Source organism: Populus euphratica, unplaced genomic scaffold, assembly GCF_000495115.2.
Source record: "Populus euphratica unplaced genomic scaffold, PopEup_1.0 scaffold2839.1, whole genome shotgun sequence".
Classification (NCBI taxonomy): Eukaryota; Viridiplantae; Streptophyta; class Magnoliopsida; order Malpighiales; family Salicaceae; genus Populus; species Populus euphratica.
Window position 1 is genome coordinate 1 of NW_011502681.1, and position 17,524 is coordinate 17,524.

General features: G+C 33.6%; 1 protein-coding gene across 1 annotated transcript; it reads right to left on the minus strand.

Annotated features, from left to right (window-relative positions):
• Window positions 1–9,854: 9,854 nt before the first annotated feature.
• On the minus strand, window positions 9,855–14,273 carry LOC105119386 (pre-mRNA-splicing factor SLU7-A-like). The gene is made up of 9 exons (XM_011017518.1): window positions 14,055–14,273; window positions 13,642–13,805; window positions 13,419–13,531; window positions 12,718–13,279; window positions 12,317–12,616; window positions 11,184–11,400; window positions 10,546–10,649; window positions 10,211–10,279; window positions 9,855–10,101 (listed from the first exon to the last, which is right to left on the minus strand). The coding sequence occupies exons 1-9, from the start codon at window positions 14,068–14,070 to the stop codon at window positions 10,024–10,026; spliced, it is 1,623 nt and encodes a 540-aa protein (XP_011015820.1). The 5' UTR covers window positions 14,071–14,273; the 3' UTR covers window positions 9,855–10,023.
• Between the last annotated feature and the right edge of the window lie 3,251 nt (window positions 14,274–17,524).

A 17,524-nucleotide genomic window follows, 5' to 3' on the forward strand; every position in this document is an offset into this window, starting at 1 on the left:
AGCACACCCTCCGAGATTAGTAACTCGGGTCGCAGATACTGATATGGAGATAGTGCAATGTTTGATTCCCTTAAGCTTTTCGCCTCAACCCATGTAACAAGCGTTGGGCCAATAGCTCCCAAGTCAGTTGACTTTAGGGTATTAGGTGTTAAAACACCCCTTCGGACTTAATTGCTTAGGTTAGGGAGGCTACGAAACCAAACTTATCTACATTTTTATTATCATCATGTTTTTTTTCTTTTTCTTTTTCTTTTTTTTTTCATGTTTTTCTTTTTTTCTTTTTAATTATATACAATCCCTTTCCCTTAGTTGTTACCTTTAACAAAAGAACATAAATAATGTAAGAATCCAATATGCAACCCACAATCAAATGGTAAAGTGTGTGTGTGTAAATTAAGGTTTAAACATACATGTTAAATAAGTATATGAGCAGAATTCAGTGGTAACAATACGAGAGTTTGTAAACCTGAATATTTCAGGAAGTATTATAATAGACCTTGTTAAGAATGGTTACTAAGATGCGTCTCAAGAGTCACTTTAACAAAAGAACTCCTTTACTCTGCCATCCTAGTAACAACAATTATGCACATGCTTTATGAAATGAAAAACAATTTTTTTTTTTATCAACTACTACCCTCTCCCCCCAACCAAAACGAGACATTGTCCTCAATGTTCTAAGGTAGAAAGATAGAGTATAAAAGATATCACCTGAAATAACGAACACTGACAAACCTGAAACACACTGAAACCAATATAAGAAACAACAAAACACAATAATAAAACCAAGCATGTGTATGTACAAGTAGTTGTGATTGTGGCTCACATCTTCCCTTGGTTTTACGTCCAAGAACGGCTTAAACGCCCTCTATGGGTCGGGGATAGGCTTCCCATCCAGTTTTCTTAAAAACTGGCAAACAGGGTCTTTTTTAGTCAGATTCCCAAGACTAAGTCGATTATGCTCTTTATGAAATAGTGGCCATAAATCATGAATTGCACGATGCACATCTCCACTAGGATGCGTCTCAAGAGTTCATAGAAGATTATCTAAAGACTCCTTACTCAGGCCATCCTTAATGAATTGTATTTTATCTTCACGGTTTATAGATACCATTCCTAAAGAACGACATTGTGTATTACAAGTCCATCTAGCACATCGATGACAGACTTCTAGTCGTTTTGCACGACGCTTCTTTGCAAAAGTGCTTTTACCTGTTCCAGGCATGTGTGAAATGAAGGAGTTAGAGGACTCACCTGATAATCGAACCTTTGCTTCAATCAACCAACGAATATCTTCAGGAATTCCATGATTCATTAATAATCTCAATCTTGCACATCTAGCACGGTAAATTTTTGTAATCGCATTCTGAGGCAGAGCGGGAAAATACTTTTTCAATTTTTCAAGATTAGTGTCCATTTTCAAATGAGAATTGGAAGAGAGATTCAAAGAATTGCACAAATATATACACAGATATCAGTTATTGTGGGAAACTGAAAGAACCGACTTAAGTCACGGAGTACCGTTGTTCGCCATTTGACCGGGGTGATAGAAACTAGCAAAAATCACTCAAAAAGAAACACAAAAAAGAAAATGTGAGAAAAACAAAATAATCAACCTTTATCTACAAGATCATTCAAACCAGCTGATTCATTTTCACTAGGAAAATTATCAAAGTAAGCTTTCAAACGATGTCCATTTTCCTTAAAATCATTGTCATTCATTGAATTCTCAATATCACAGGCCCCATAAGGGTTGTTCCATCTTGATCTTAGCTCTCTAGGGAATGAATAGAGTTGAGAATTATAAAACAAAACTTTTTGACCAGTATCAATCTTTTGACAATTTTCACAAGTTTTGCAGAATGCATGCGTGTCTTTGAACATGGTGGGCCAATAAAATCCATTTTGAAAGATTTTTGCAGCAGTCTTTTTTGACGAGAAATAACTTCCACATACTTCAAAATGACAAAGTTTAATGACACTACTTACCTCATTGTCAGGAATGAATCTTTGAAATATTTGATCAGGACAATATTTGAATAAGTTAGGGTCATCATAATAAAAGCTCTTCACTTCGTTCAAAAACTTTTCTTTTTCTTGGGTACTCCAATCAGCTGGCAAATCTCCTAAAGCAAGAAAATTGATATTTTTATCATACCAAGGCATTGGACTACGAGAAAGTAAGGATTCGTTAGGAAAGTAATCATCGATTGGTGTGATGTCAGATGTCGAATCTGTTGTCATTGTTGACAAAAGGTTCGCATCAACATTTTCTGTGCGTTTTTCATTTGTGATTTCTTCTTTAGAATAAATCATTTGCAAATCTTCAGATTCATCCAACTCATTTTTACTTAAAGTAGATTCAAGTTGATCATAAACTAATTCGTCAATATGATCTACTTCTTGTAAATCATTATCATCTCCAGGTTGCTTGCAAATGTTGAAAATATTCATCTCCAATGTCATGTTTCCAAATGATAGCTTCATCAGTCCATTCCTACAATTAATCAATGTGTTAGAGGTTGCAAGAAACGGACGTCCTAAAATAACAGGAAATGAATTACATGCTTCAACAGGTTTCGTGTCCAAGACAATAAAATCCACAGGATAAATGAATTTATCGACTTGTACTAACACATCTTCAATTATTCCTCTAGGCACTTTTACAGATTCTCTAGGCATTTTTACAGATCTATCGGCAAGTAAAAGAGTTATAGAAGTTGGTTTTAACTCACCTAGATTGAGACTCTGAAAAACTGAATATGGAAGTAAATTCACACTAGCACCAAGATCAAGTAAGGCTCTTTCAATTTTATGCTCTCCAATAAAGCAAGAAATTGTACTCTCCAATAAAGCAGGAAATTGTAGGACAACCAGGGTCTTTAGATTTCAAAGCATTATTGTTTTGAAGAATGGCACTTACTTGTTCCGCTAGAAAGGCTTTCTTTTTCACATTCAGTTTCCTCTTCACAGTGCATAGATCTTTCAAAAATTTAGCATAGGAAGGAACCTGTTTAATTGCATCCAGCAAAGGTATATTGAGCCTTACCTGTTTGAAAATTTCATAAATTTCAGAATTGTGATTGACTTTCCTTTGTTTGGGCATGGCTTGAGGAAATGGAAGTGCTAGTGGTGAATCAGTCGTTTCTTTGCAATTTTCAGATTCAGCCCCTTCCTTACCCTCAGAGATTGATTCATCATCTTTCTCATAAGGTTCAAAAGAGGGTTTTTCAATAACCTTACCACTGCGCAGAGTAGTGACTGATTTGACTTGATCCATGTGTTGGCTTCCGGAACTACTTGCATTTGCATTGTATTGCCCTTTGGGATTTTGTTGTGTTTGAGATGGAAACTTACCTTTCTCTTGGAAACTGAGAGCAGATGTTAATTTAGCAAGAGTATTTTTAAAATCTGTCATGTTTTGAGCAAGTTGAGTATTGATTGTCTCTTGCTTTTCAATGAATGCATGCAATGTTTCCTCAAGATTTCTTCTAGGAGGTGGAGCATAAGGAGGTGCATATCCATGAGAATTTTGGAAATTATGGTGTGCTTGAAATGGTGGTTGTGAAGTTTGTGCATTGTTGTTCTCACTCTTCCAACTGAAATTTGGGTGATTCCTCCAACCAGGGTTGTATGTTTGTGAGTATGGGTTGTGGTTGGCCCTTTGAAAACTGTTTAAAGCATGGGCTTGTTCATGGAGACATTCCTTAAAAGAAGGCAAGGTTGGACAATCGTTGGTTAAGTGTTCATTTGTTTCACAAATTTAACACACAATGTTTTCAACAGATTTTAATTGACCACTCTTTTTCAATTCTAGTGCCTCGACTTTTCTAGCTAAAGATGCAAACTTGGCTTGAAGGTCATGATCTTCCCTAAGGTTGTACATACCTCCATTAGATGTATGAGGTTGAGTTTTACTCGGTGCCTCACAAGTACCCGCGGTGTCCCAATTTTGAGCATTTTCAGCTAACAAGGCTAAGTACTCCATTGCTTCATCAGGGTCTTTATCTTCAAAAGTTCCATTGCACATCACTTCAACCATTTGCCTATCTTTAGTTGTTAACCCTTCATAGAAATGTGAAACCAATCTCCATGTGTCAAAACCATGATGAGGGCAAGTACTAAGTAAGTCTCGATACCTATCCCAACATTGGTAAAATGTTTCTCCTGGTTTTTGAGTGAAAGTGGTGATTTGTCTCTTGAAAGAGTTTGTTCTATTAGATGGGAAAAACTTCTTTAAAAACTGTTGTTGCATTTCATCCCAAGCACGAATGGATCCTGGTCTTAAATTTTGTAGCCATGTTTTAGCTTTATCTTTTAATGAAAAAGGAAAAAGCTTTAATCTGATGGTGTTCATGCTACAATTTAAATTATTATATGTGTTGCACACCTCCTCAAATTCCCTTAAATGCAAGTATGGATTTTCCAATTCTAAGCCATGAAAAGAAGGTAAAAGTTGAATAATACCTGGTTTAAAATTAAAATGAGATGCATCAGGAGGAAAAACTATACATGATGCTGCACTTGTTCTTGTGGGATTCATGTGGTCTCTAAGTGTTCTAGCACGGTTATTCTCATTATTTTCATTATGAAGTGATTGATTATCTTCTTCGGCCATATTTTCTCAAAATGATGAGGATATCCGACAAAGTCTACCACTTGATGTACGTGACCACACTCTCATGCACGTGTAGAAATAAAATAAAAGGAAGAAGAAAATAAAAGAAGAAGAAACAAGAGAAAAGAAACAAAGTTATATACAAGAAAAGTGAAAAGAGAAAATAAAATAAATATTATAATTTATACAAGAACTTACCTCCCCGGCAACGACGCCAAAAACTTGACACGACTAAAAGATTGATGTCTTCTCCCAAGTGCAGGAGTGTCAAAGTAATAAATAACCCGGCAAGACCGGGGTCGAACCACAGGGAGGTTAATTGTACAAATTATAAACGACAATAATACAACAACAATAATAGTAATAGTAATAACAATAATAACAAAAATGACAATAACAATAATAACTATAATAATAATAATAATAATAATAGTAGTAGTAATAATAATAATAATAATAAAGAAAGAGAAGAAGAAGAAGATGATGAGAACTTGGAGATGGAAAATTAATGTAAGGATTAAACAATAATAATAACAAATGTCAAGGTTAGAGGTTCCACTAATGGTATATCAAACAAGTATAGTATAAACTCTTATTATTGAATTGGAAACCACACACAAAGGAGGTTCCAATCAGATTATATATTGTTAACATGATTACATTAGTCATCTTATTCAATTAATGCTAATACTTGTAAATCTCGTCAAGCATTCATGATTATAACTTATGTTAACAACAAATCAAGTTCCTTTCATAGCTCAGGTGTCGGTTATACCATACATTATGGGCTATGAAAGTGCCAAGCATTTGTTGTACCAAGTGTTATACAACATAAATCAAGATTAATCATTTAACAAGCAAAGTATTAAAGACTTATACAACATAATTCAAGATTAGTCATTTAACAAGCAAAGTATTAAAGAGTGAACAAGATAACAAATATAAAACATGTTAGTATCAAACATTAAAGTGCATATTAAGTTTACATTATACTTATTCTTACACCATTAGTGTAACCTTTTCACCTTGACATAACTAACTTAACTAGACATGATGAAAGATAGCAAAATAGATAAACAAAATAAGAACATAAAAGTTATCTAAGTAAAGGAAAGGAAATGAAAGGCATAAACTTAATATTAATGAAAGCAAAGCATAAACATTACAAAAAATACAAAGAGAGAAAGGAAGAGCATGATCTTGATCTGGATACCAAGATGCCTACATGCATGGCAAATGCCTCCTTTTATAGGCTAAAATTGGGAACTATTGATTTGATGACTAATTGATAAGTGGGTGGCCAACCTTTGACTTGGTGACAATCCTTATCTTCTCTTGTCTGCCCAAAACGTCATTGATAACGTCAAAATTGGAGCCAGTTGCAAACATGAAAGTTGTAGGCAATCGTCTCAGCTTTCTTGTGTAACAAATTCAGCTCATTTGGACTTCTAGAACTCCAGATATGGCCAAAATACTGAACAGTGCTCAGGGTTGGAAGACACATTCGGGCTTCTTTGTTGTTGCTACAATTTGGACTTGAAAATGGCCTTTTTAGATCTTGGGCTCCATATGAAAGTTGTAGGCCTATGTCTTCCTTTCCATCCATATAAATTGGAACTAAATCTAAGATATATAGCTCCAAATATGACCCAATTACCGAACAATGTTCCGGTTTGGATTGCACCGACATCTCTTTTCTAAGTTTGACCATCTCTTTGCCTTTGCAATTTAAGTTCTTAAAGTCATCAATCAATCCTTTCATTTATGTGATAGGCCTGCATTTAAAATGAAGATTTACCATAAATTAAAGGTATCTTATATTGTTAGATATATTATTATAAAACATGCTTTAGTTAAGGAATTATTGATACTTCAATTGCAAAATGATGATATAAAACCATGATAAAAATGCACTTTTAAGTACTAATCAGTGGGTTTTTCAATTACCTTACCACTGCAAAGAGTAATGACTGATTTGACTTGATCCATGTGTTGGCTTCCAAAACTACTTGCATTTGCATTGTATTGCCCCTTGGGATTTTGCTGTGGTTGAGATGGAAACTTACCTTTCTCTTGAAAACTGAGAGTAGATGTGAATTTTGCAAGAGTATCTTTAAAATATGTTATGCTTTGAACAAGTCGATTATTGATTGTCTCTTGCTTTTTAATAAATGCATGCAACGTTTCCTCAAGATTTCTTCTAGGAGGGAAAGCATAAGGAGGTGCATATCCATGAGAATTTTAAAAAGTATGGTGTACTTAAAACAGGCTGTGAAGATTATGCATTATTGTTATCTCTTCCAACTGAAATTTGGGTGATTTCTCTAACCATGGTTGTATGTTCTTCCAACTATTTAAAGCATGGGCTTGTTCATAGAGGCATTCCTTGAAAAAAAACAAAGTTAGACTATTATTTGTTGAGTGTTCATTGGTTTCACAGATATGACACACAATGTTTTGAACAGATTTTAATTAACCACTCTTTTTCAATTCTAATGCTTTGACTTTTCTAGCTAAAGATGCAAATTTGGCTTGGAGGTTATGATCTTCTCTAAGGTTAAATATTCCCCCACTAGATGTATGAAGTTGAGTTTTACCCGATGCCTCATAAGTGTTTATAGTGTCCTAATTTTGAACATTTCAGCTAGTAAGTCTAGGTACTCCATTGCTTCATTATGGTCTTTATCTTCAAAAGTTCTATTGCACATCAATTCCACTATTTATCTATCTTTAGGTGTTAACCCTTCATAAAAGTGTGAAACCAATCTTTATGTTTTAAAATCATGATGAGGGCAAGTATTAAGCAAGTCTTGATACCTATCCCAACATTGGTAAGATGTTTCTCCTGGTTTTTAAGTGAAAATAGATATTTGTCTTTTGAAAAAATTTATTCTATGAGATGGAAAAAACTTGTTTAAAAATTGTTATTGCATTTCATTCCAAGCACGAATAGATCCTAGTCTCAAATTTTATAGTCATGTTTTAGCTTTATCTTTTAATGAAAAAGAAAAACGCTTTAATTTGATGGAGTTAATGCTACAATTTAAGTTATTATAAGTATTATGGACTTCTTCAAATTCTTTCAAATACAAATATGGATTTTCTATATCTAAGTCATGAAAAGAAGGTAAAAGTTAAATACTGTCTGGCTATTAAAATGAGATGTATCAGGGGGGAACTATGCATGATGATGCACTTTTTTTGTGGGATTCATATGGTCTTTAAGTGTTCTAATACGGTTATTCTCATTACAAAGTCTACCACTTAATATATGTGACCATATTCGCATGCACGTGTAGGTATAAAATAAAATAAAACAAAACAAAAAAAAAAGAAACAAGATAAAAGAAACAAAGTTAGATACAAGAAAAGTGAAAAGAAAAAATAAAATAAATACTATAATTTGTATAAGAATTTATCTCCCTAGCAATGACACCAAAAACTTGACACGACTAAAAGATTGATGTTTTCTCCCAAGTGCAGGAGAGTCAAAGTAATAAATAACCCAACAAGACCGAGATCGAATCATAAGGAGGTTAATTGTATAAATTATACACAATAATAATAATAATACAACAACAACAACAACAACAACAATAAGAGTAGTAGTAGTAATAGTAGTAGTAGTAGTAGTAGTAGTAGTAGTAGTAACAACGTTAGAATTCGAACAAACTTAAATCATGAAAGTTCTAAGAAATTGTCTCAATTTTTCAGAAGAAAAACATTAAGCTCATTTGGATTTCTAGAACTCAAGATATGGGCTAAATACTAAACAGTGTCTGGGTTGCAGGACAAATTCAAACTTCTCTGTTATTACTAAGATTTGGACTTTCAAACAGCAAAATTGAGTTTTGCCTTCCATATTAAAGTTTTAGGTCTATATCTGACCTTTTCATCCATATAAAACAAACCTAAATCCAAGTTCTACAGTTTCAGTTATAATCCAATTACCAAACAGTATTTCAATTTGGACTAAATAAATATCTCTTTTCTAAGCTTCGCTTTCTCTTTGTCCTTTTAATTTCAGTACTTCAACTCATTAGTCAATCTTTTTATTATATGATAGGCCTGTATTTAAGATAAATATTTATCATAAATTAAACGTATCTTATGATATCAAACTTATTATTTCAAATATAAAATTATAATATAAAATTTTAATAAAAATATACTTTTAAATATTAAATATATATCAACTTTGCTGGTGTCTGCTCAGTAAGGATCAAAATTTAGATGTCCACGTTCTAACTGTCAGGTAATGATTAGCAATCATCCAAGGACCGTTGTACAGTGCATGCTCTTTGTCGGCCTCATTAGCAAGCCTTGCAAGGAAGAACTCATTTCCCAAGTGGACTTATTCCAGATCTGTTTGAATTTTACACAAGGAATTCAGTCGCTTAATCAAGTACATATACCCTACCCTTCGTCCCATAACTTTAACAATCAAGGTTTGTCTCCATGGGAACCTAATTCTCTTCTTTTCATCAGCTAAGAGTTTACTCACTGGGCAATCCTCTTCATCTTCGTCCTCCTCATCCTCAGAAATGCATTCCTCGATACTGGCATCTTCACTAATATCTCAGGGTAAATAAGAGCCAATCAGAGAATCTTTGTAGGTTACTCCTTCGGCTGCTCCCTGATGTAAACTCCATCCATTAACATCCACCTTCGTGCCAATGTTTTCCCCCATTTTGACTTTGTTATTCGATTGAGTAAACAAATCCAATTCCTCAGTCGTGATATCTGTCGAATCAGATGAGAGCATCTTGGCTGCGGCGGCTATACTTCAATAGTTGAAAGCAAAACTTGCTAAGAGTTGTTTACATTAGTATGTATTGTACTATTTTAAGAGATCTCTTTCGTTACTAAAGAAAACTAATTCTACGAGGACGACATCAACGATGGTGATATAAGAGAATTAGTAAAATTTGAAAGGCTAAGGGAGTCTTTCCAGATATGCACTTCCCTTAAAGAGTTAATGCCATAGAAAAATAACATTCCACAAATCAAACACCACCTAAGAGTCGAGTACAAGTCTTGGAGGTATCTATTTTTCGCTCTAAGAACTCACGTATGATGAGCAACCATCAACACACATACCTTTCTTGCTCAAGTTGATTTGTAACTTAATCTAAAATTCATTAGTAGTTCGCAAAGAGTAGGTGATTTTTCAACCCTACCTTTTTTTCCTGAAAAATCAATATCGTTGCGGTTATACAATTCATCACAATAACCCCCATTTGATATGAACTAGCTGCGCAGCTTGCCCAATCAGATCTTCTATTATTCATCGGTGTTTATTTATTAAGTACAAAAGCATACTATTCGGATCAAAGTTTTTTTTTTCTTAATCAAAAAAGCATGCTCCAACTACATACGTCATCCCCAAACCCAATAATACAGCAAGCTTAATGGAGGAAATCCTTCATTGGGTCATCATGATGTACTTTCTTCATCCTATATGCCTCCATATCCTCAGTAGTAACCTGTGATTATTAGAACATTTACCCTTAAAATCCTGTAACAGCACAACACATAACCTAACATTCAAACCACACTCACGAGGGCCATACAATAAAGAAAGCAAAATGTTACCTCATCATTCCACCTGACATTGTATTTCCGCTTTCTCTCATCCTTCTCCTCTCTCTTTCTTTGATCTTCCTGTACAAGCAAAACATATGAAATAAGCCTTCACAATCAAAGCATACCTCGAGAGCAAAGTTTATATCATAACTTCAACTGCCCACCCACTTCACCAAAGAACCGATCAAAGAAATAATGAACAAAATCAGAATGATCAGAGAGATTATAGGGTACTCCAAAATTGGGGTTGCTATATGGTGAGTCCCAGTTCTATGTGTAGAGGTACACACCGGAAGTAACTAATAATTTCCCAATTGATTTAAAAGGGCTGGATTCTTATTCACCTTTCTAAGCGCTTCAGCAAGTAACTTTTCATCCAAAACCAAATCTTCTGGAACCTCGGTTCCCCAGGTAGCAAGCCTTCTCTCCTCCACTGGTGCAGGTGCCTCTGTTTCATATGGGCAAAGGAGAATTAGAGCACTAGAAATCTAGCCATAACTGCTTTCAGCTTATGAATACTTGAAAATTTTAGTTTGCCTAAAACCTTTGACAATCAATTGATCAATACTTTTTAGAAAATATGCTTACAATATTCATGGGATCTAACTCAACAATTGTCAACTGGAAAATATGATGGCACCCAATCCAAGATTCCAGATAGCAAGTCAAGTCTAAGATTAAGAGAAGCAAGCTTTTACAGTGAACTGAATCACATGATAAAGAAAACACTAACAATAGAAGACATATCTTTTGAGATTTAAAAAAAAAAATGCAATACTTAATGTTAATTTAAGCGTTGGAAAAATTGTTTCATTGCATGACATACATATACTATTATATATTACTTAATGAACTGCATATTTTTTATTATTATATTGAGCCCACAGTTTAATCTAGAGGTCGAACCAGTAACCAATGAGGGTAACTTGGCTGGGTTAAGGTCCAGGCCAGGTAACCGCAATATATAGAAATGAGGACAAACCTTCAGTTGCCTCTTTACGATCAATATTAGTCTTCATAAGATCAGTTGCAGCCTCAGCAGCCTTTATTCCAGCAGCACCTGTGCAATAACTGTTCCGAATCATCTGCTTGCAGCACTTGTAGCCCCATTGATGATCCTTCCACCATGATCCCCACACAGTTGTGTGATTATTAATGAAAACATCTTCTTCATACTTGCTTCTAGGAAGCACAGTCTCCTGTAAGTAGCATTGGACAGAGCAATTACAACACTATTGATTGAGGACAGTTATACAGAAGAAAACTTACCGTTATTATAGTTGCTGTGCCTTTTTAAGAGCACATTTCTATGTTTGACTCAGACATATAATTGAATTGAACAGTGATATTTGTCTTTTGCTCTCCTCTATTTCCTATTTGTTTATCCCCTCTCCTGTTGGACTTCATTCTGCATTACTTTTCAATCTTTCTTCTATTTAATCCCTCCCTGCATCAATTTTTTTGTGCACATGAAAAAAAATATAGGACTTCCATGATGCATCAAGGCCCTTTTTCTACTAGAGTGTCTCACCAGCTTTGTATATATAGTAAGAATTAACAGCTATTTTGTTTGTACTCTGGTATAGGGCATGTAGGCAAGGGTATGGATCTTGGACTTGAGCTTGTCAAGTAGTATAATGTATTATCTTCTTAAAAAATTGGGCCTTGCTAACTTGATTGAGGATGCACAAGCCTTTTGAAAATCCCATTTGAGGCATTTGTAGTGATCGGTAGAACTTCAATTTATGCTGAAGATGGCCTCTTTTTTTCCCTACGTATTATATTGGTGATATTAAAAGAAAAATTATTCTACTGCAGGATGTATCATTTCAGGCAGCAATTGCAGCTACACGTCCCACCAAACACATACAATGGCCACATTGTCTTTCTTTTTTTTTTTCCTCATATGATCACTGGTTTCTGCTGTCCTCCTAGTGCTTTCTCTACCTCTCTCTATACCACCTAAAGTTTATGAGAATCTCAGTGCTAACAGTGCAGCACTTTTCAGGTCTGGCATGAAAACACAAATTTATCCCAGCTTCTCAGTGGAAATACTAAACCAACAGATCACTTACCTGTAACAACAGAATAAATGAATTCTGCTTCAATTCTTACCTGTCCCTTGATAATCCGCCCAGCACGATCATATTCAACTTGTCTTTCACTCTGGCCCAATAGAAGCTCTCTTGGAATTTCCTCTTCACTAGCCGCATTGCCATACTTCTCCATAATAGTGTCCTTTGTTCGGGTCTTCAACTTATCTTTTATGACCTTATGATTTTTATATAGCAACTCAGCTTGTGATGGAGCTGCTTGCATGTGAATATCTTGTCCCTTCTCAAATGCCTCCCAAGCATGGATGTTGAGATGCTTGAACTCCAATGCTTGACCACTATTTCTATATCGGTTATCTCCCTGTAACATTTTTAAAAGAAATGTTTATTAAAAATGTCACTAAGGCATATCAATGAAGCTACAGAGCTATTTTCAAATTTTCTACTCTCAAGGGCACTTACCCCATAGAATTTTTCATTTGGATCCGCATCTGGAAGAGGATCCTCACGCATAGAGCGGGTTTTGGGGTCATAGTGGGCAGAGTTAACATCAAGATTTAAAAGATATTTTGCTGTGTCCTCACGAATACGCAAATTCCTAACAGTTCCTGTGCTCCCACCACCTGTTGTTCGCACACGCTTCTCAACCTTTGCAAAGTCCATTTGTTTGCTCTCATCAACCTTGGCTTCATCTACCCTTAAATCATCCTCATCATTGTCCTCATCATTGTCCACATCGCTAACACCATCCTCAACATCTTGATTTCCATTTTTCTCCTCCAATTTCTTAAGTTGTTGTTCCTTCATGTGCTTCCTTCGAGCTGCATCTCGAGCTTCATACCTTTCAACAACATGAGCATAGCTTGATGGGTCATAACCATTCCACCGGTCTCGCTTGCCATCATAATCAAGCTCAATCGTCTCTATTTTTTCATCAGGGGCTATGTGTGTGTTAGTCCACTTTGCACCAACTTTCCTGGGCCTTTCAACACATGACTTTGCATCATGTGTCATTGCCCCACAGCTGTTAGCATGTGTAAGAGGACAAAACATCAACTACTAACATGTGTGAACTTGAATGACATGCAAGCACACATGTCACCGCATGCACAAGCACCACGAGCACACACAAACAACTACAGAGAGAAAAAGTGATCACTTACTTGATGCATGCACCCTTTCTATATTTTTCGGCCTGGAAAACTTTGGCACCTCTGTCATACCATGATTTTGTATAATTAGGATCTGATTTCCACTTCCTTTGATGTTTCAAGCTCTAATTAGCAACAAAAAAATTATCAAAATCAAAATTCAGCCTTCACACAAGTAGAAGCATAAGAAGAAAAGAAAAAAGAAAAAAGAAAAAACAAGGTCCAAGCAACTTACAGGTTTCTCGGCATTAAGATACCAAGGTGCAGATGACATATACTGAGGAATATGAGGATTAATCTCCTTTCCATCTTCATCAACCTCAGCAGGGGCAAGCCCAGCTTTACGCGCTTCTTCCAATTCAATCTGCTTCCTATGGTCCTCTCTAGACTTAAATGCAACTGCAAGACAAGACCCACCCAAATGAGACTTGAATTTGAATTCAGCCATTTTCATTTTATTTTTCATAAAATCCAACATCAATTAACATAAATATAGAAATATTATTAATAGCTAAAATTATAAATATTCATCGATCGATCGACCAGAAACGTCTTAAAATAAGATAACAAAATCGCATTTATCCCAAATCTAATGTTAAGAAAACAGCATCCCCTTCGAAAGAGATTTAACTAAAATAAAACACATACCTGATGCGGTTGCCATGATGTATGTGCTGCAAAGCAAACGCTAACCCCAACCCTAGTCCAATTCACAAAAGAAGACTGAAAGAAACCCACCCACAGAAAAGAGGGTCAAGAAAGCAAAAGGGATCCAAAGTTCAGACGCGTCAAATTTTCAATAAACATCAGTTTCCCTTCTTATCCTTTCAAACCGCCAACAGCTCGACTAAACGACGCCGTTTCAATTCAGGTGGCTTGGGCTTAAATGCTTAACCCATTTTGATTGATAAATCCAAACCAGGTTGTCACTACAATCCTTTTTTGTAATTTGCAATTGGAACGAGATGCTTTGATATCAAAGCATTCTAGCCACCGACGGCTAGGTCTTCACAAATTCAGAAAATGATATAACCATAACTATATTCAAATAAAATAATAATAATCATAGCTTAGCCATTACTCAACATGTTTTAATTTTGAATAACCATATTAAAATCATTAGACTTCAAATATTCATTACTCTTTTAAAAAAAATTCATTAGATATAAATTTTTAAATTTCTTAAAATTAATAATATTAATAAATCTAGTTAACACCACGCAAACAAATATCAAATTAACAATAATCAAATAACTTTAAAAATTAATTAAAATGTTTTTAAAATATATCTATTCATAATATAACTAAAAATATTTGATGGAAAAATTATAAATACAAAATATTTGTATGTGTGTATGTTTATATTTTGAATTAGATATGATTTCCTTTTCAATTTACATATAAAAAAATAATTATTATAATTACAAAAAAATTTTAAGATTTTATTCAAATACTAAACAAAACTTCTTTTTTTTCTAAAACACTCCTGCTTATTGGATACAGACACCATTTTCATCTCTAATTCTAGCATTTTGTGTCAAAAATATGTATGCCTGTATATGTAACTTATTATGGTTACTTGAAGTTACTCGAGCCTTCAAACTTCATAAATAATAAAATTATGCTTACAATGTAATAAATATAATTTTTTTACAATTTAAACAATACTTCATTCTTTTATGAGATAGCGTGAAATCTTTTTTTTTTTTTAAGATTATACTTATCATCCCATCCTATTATAATTGTCAAGTACATTAATAAATCTTAAGAATTTAATATGGACTTTAATGTTTGATACTAACATGTTTTATATTTGTTATCTTATTCACTCTTTAATACTTTATTTGTTAAATGACTAATCTTGATTTATATTGTATAACACTTGATATAACAAATGCTTGGCACTTTCATAACCCATACTATATGGTATAACCGACACCTGAGCTATGAAAGGAACTTAATTTGTTGTTAACATAAGTTATAATCATGAATGCTTGACGAGATTTACAAGCATTAGCATTAATTGAATAAGATGACTAATGTAATCATGTTAACAATCTATAATCTGATTGGAACCTCCTTTGTGTATGGTTTCAATTGAATAATAAGAGTTTATACTATATTTGTTTGACATACCATTAGTGGATCCTCTAACCTTGACATTTATTTTTATCATTGTTTAATCTTTACGTTAATCTTCCATCTCAAAGTTTTCATCAACTTCTTCTTCTTCTTTTATTATTATTATTATTATTATTATTATTATTATTATTATTATTATTATCATTATTACTATTGTTGTTGTTGTTATTGTTGTTTTATACTATTACTATTATTATTATTATTACTACTACTACTATTCTTAGTACTATTATTATTATTATTATTATTATTATTATTGCTACTAATATTATTGTTGTTGTTGTTGTTGTTGTTGTTGTTACTATTGTTGTTGTTTATAATTTGTACAATTAACCTCCTTGTGGTTCGATCCCGGTCTTGCCGAGTGATTTATTACTTCGACACTCCTGCATTTGGGAGAAAACATCAATCTTTTAGTCGTGTCATTGGTCTTAGGGCATTAGGTGTTAAGACACCCTTACAAGCTTAGTAACTCGGGTCGTAGATACGGATACAAGCGTTGGGCCAATAGCTCCCAAGTCAGTTGACTTTAGGGTATTAGGTGTTAAAACACCACTTCGGGCTTAATTGCTTAGGTTAAGAAGGCTACGAAACCAAACTTATATACATTTTTATTATCATCATTTATTTTTCTCTTCTTTTTTTTGTTTTTTAAATTATATATTATCCATTTCTCTTAGTTATTACCTTTAACAAAAGAACATAAATAATGTAATAATCCAATATGCAACCCACAATCATATGTTAAAGTATATGTTTGTAAATTAAGGTTTAAGAATACATGTTAAATGAGTATATGAGCAGAATTAAGTAATAATAATGCGAAAGTTTGTAAACCTAAATATTTCAAGAAGTATTATGATAGACCTTATTAAGAATAGTTATTAAGATGTGTCTCAAGAGTCATAAAAAGATATCATTTACTTTGTCATCATAGTAACAATAATGAACACTGATAAACCTGCTTTATGAAATAGAAAACACAGTTAGTTAATTTTATTTTATTTTATTTTTAGTTACCACCCTCTCCTCTCAACCAAAACAAGACATTGTCCTCAATAACGAACGCTGACAAACCTGAAACACACTGAAACAAAAATAAAAAATAACAAAACACAATAATAAAATAAAAGGACAAAAAAAATTACAAATGAAGACTCAAATCTAATATAAGCTTTTTACGGCTTTCCTTAAATGACCAATTTATACAACTAATTGAGGGATCAATTACAGGAATGAAAGATTGTAGTTGGTCAATCAATTATTCATATACTTATTTAACAAACTCTCGCATTACTATTACTTAATTATGCTCATATACTCATTTAACGTGTATTCTTAAACCTTAATTTACACACACACTTTAACATATGATTGTGAGTTGCACAATGGATTATTACATTATTTATGTTCTTTTGTTAAAGGTAACAACAAAGGGAAAGGGATAGTATATAATTAAAAAAAAAACAAAAAAAACAAAAAACAAAAAAATGATGATAATAAAAATATAGATAAGTTTAGTTTCGTAGCCTCCATAACCTAAGCAATTAAGCCTGAAGGGGTATTTTAACACCTAATACCCTAAAGTCAACTGACTTGAGAGCTATTGGCCCAACGCTTGTTACATGGGTTGAGGAGAAAAGCTTAAGAGAATCAAACATTGCATTATCTACATATCAGTATCTGCGACCCGAGTTACTAAGCTCGTAGGGGTGTCTCAACACCTAATACCCTAAGACCAACCGGTCTGGGAGTCATTAGCTAAAAGCTCATTACATGGGTTAAAAATGCATGGTGTTTTAAGTTATATGTATATATATTTAAAAAAAAGAAAAAAATAATAATCTCAGCCCAAGGAAGTTAACCTTAAACATTAGAACAACAATTTTGTTTTCTTCCAAGAAAAGCCCCATAATTATGTGTTGATATATTGAGCATAAAAGAAAGGTTTATTAATATCTTATTAAGAGGTATTG

Excerpts from the sequence above, each read along its gene's own strand:
- LOC105119386 (XM_011017518.1), bottom strand. Across the intron at positions 13,280-13,418 it reads AGAAAGGGTGCATGCATCAA|CTGTGGGGCAATGACACATG; the intron begins GTAAGTGATCAC and ends ACATGCTAACAG. Across the intron at positions 10,650-11,183 it reads TCGTAAAGAGGCAACTGAAG|AGGCACCTGCACCAGTGGAG; the intron begins GTTTGTCCTCAT and ends CATATGAAACAG.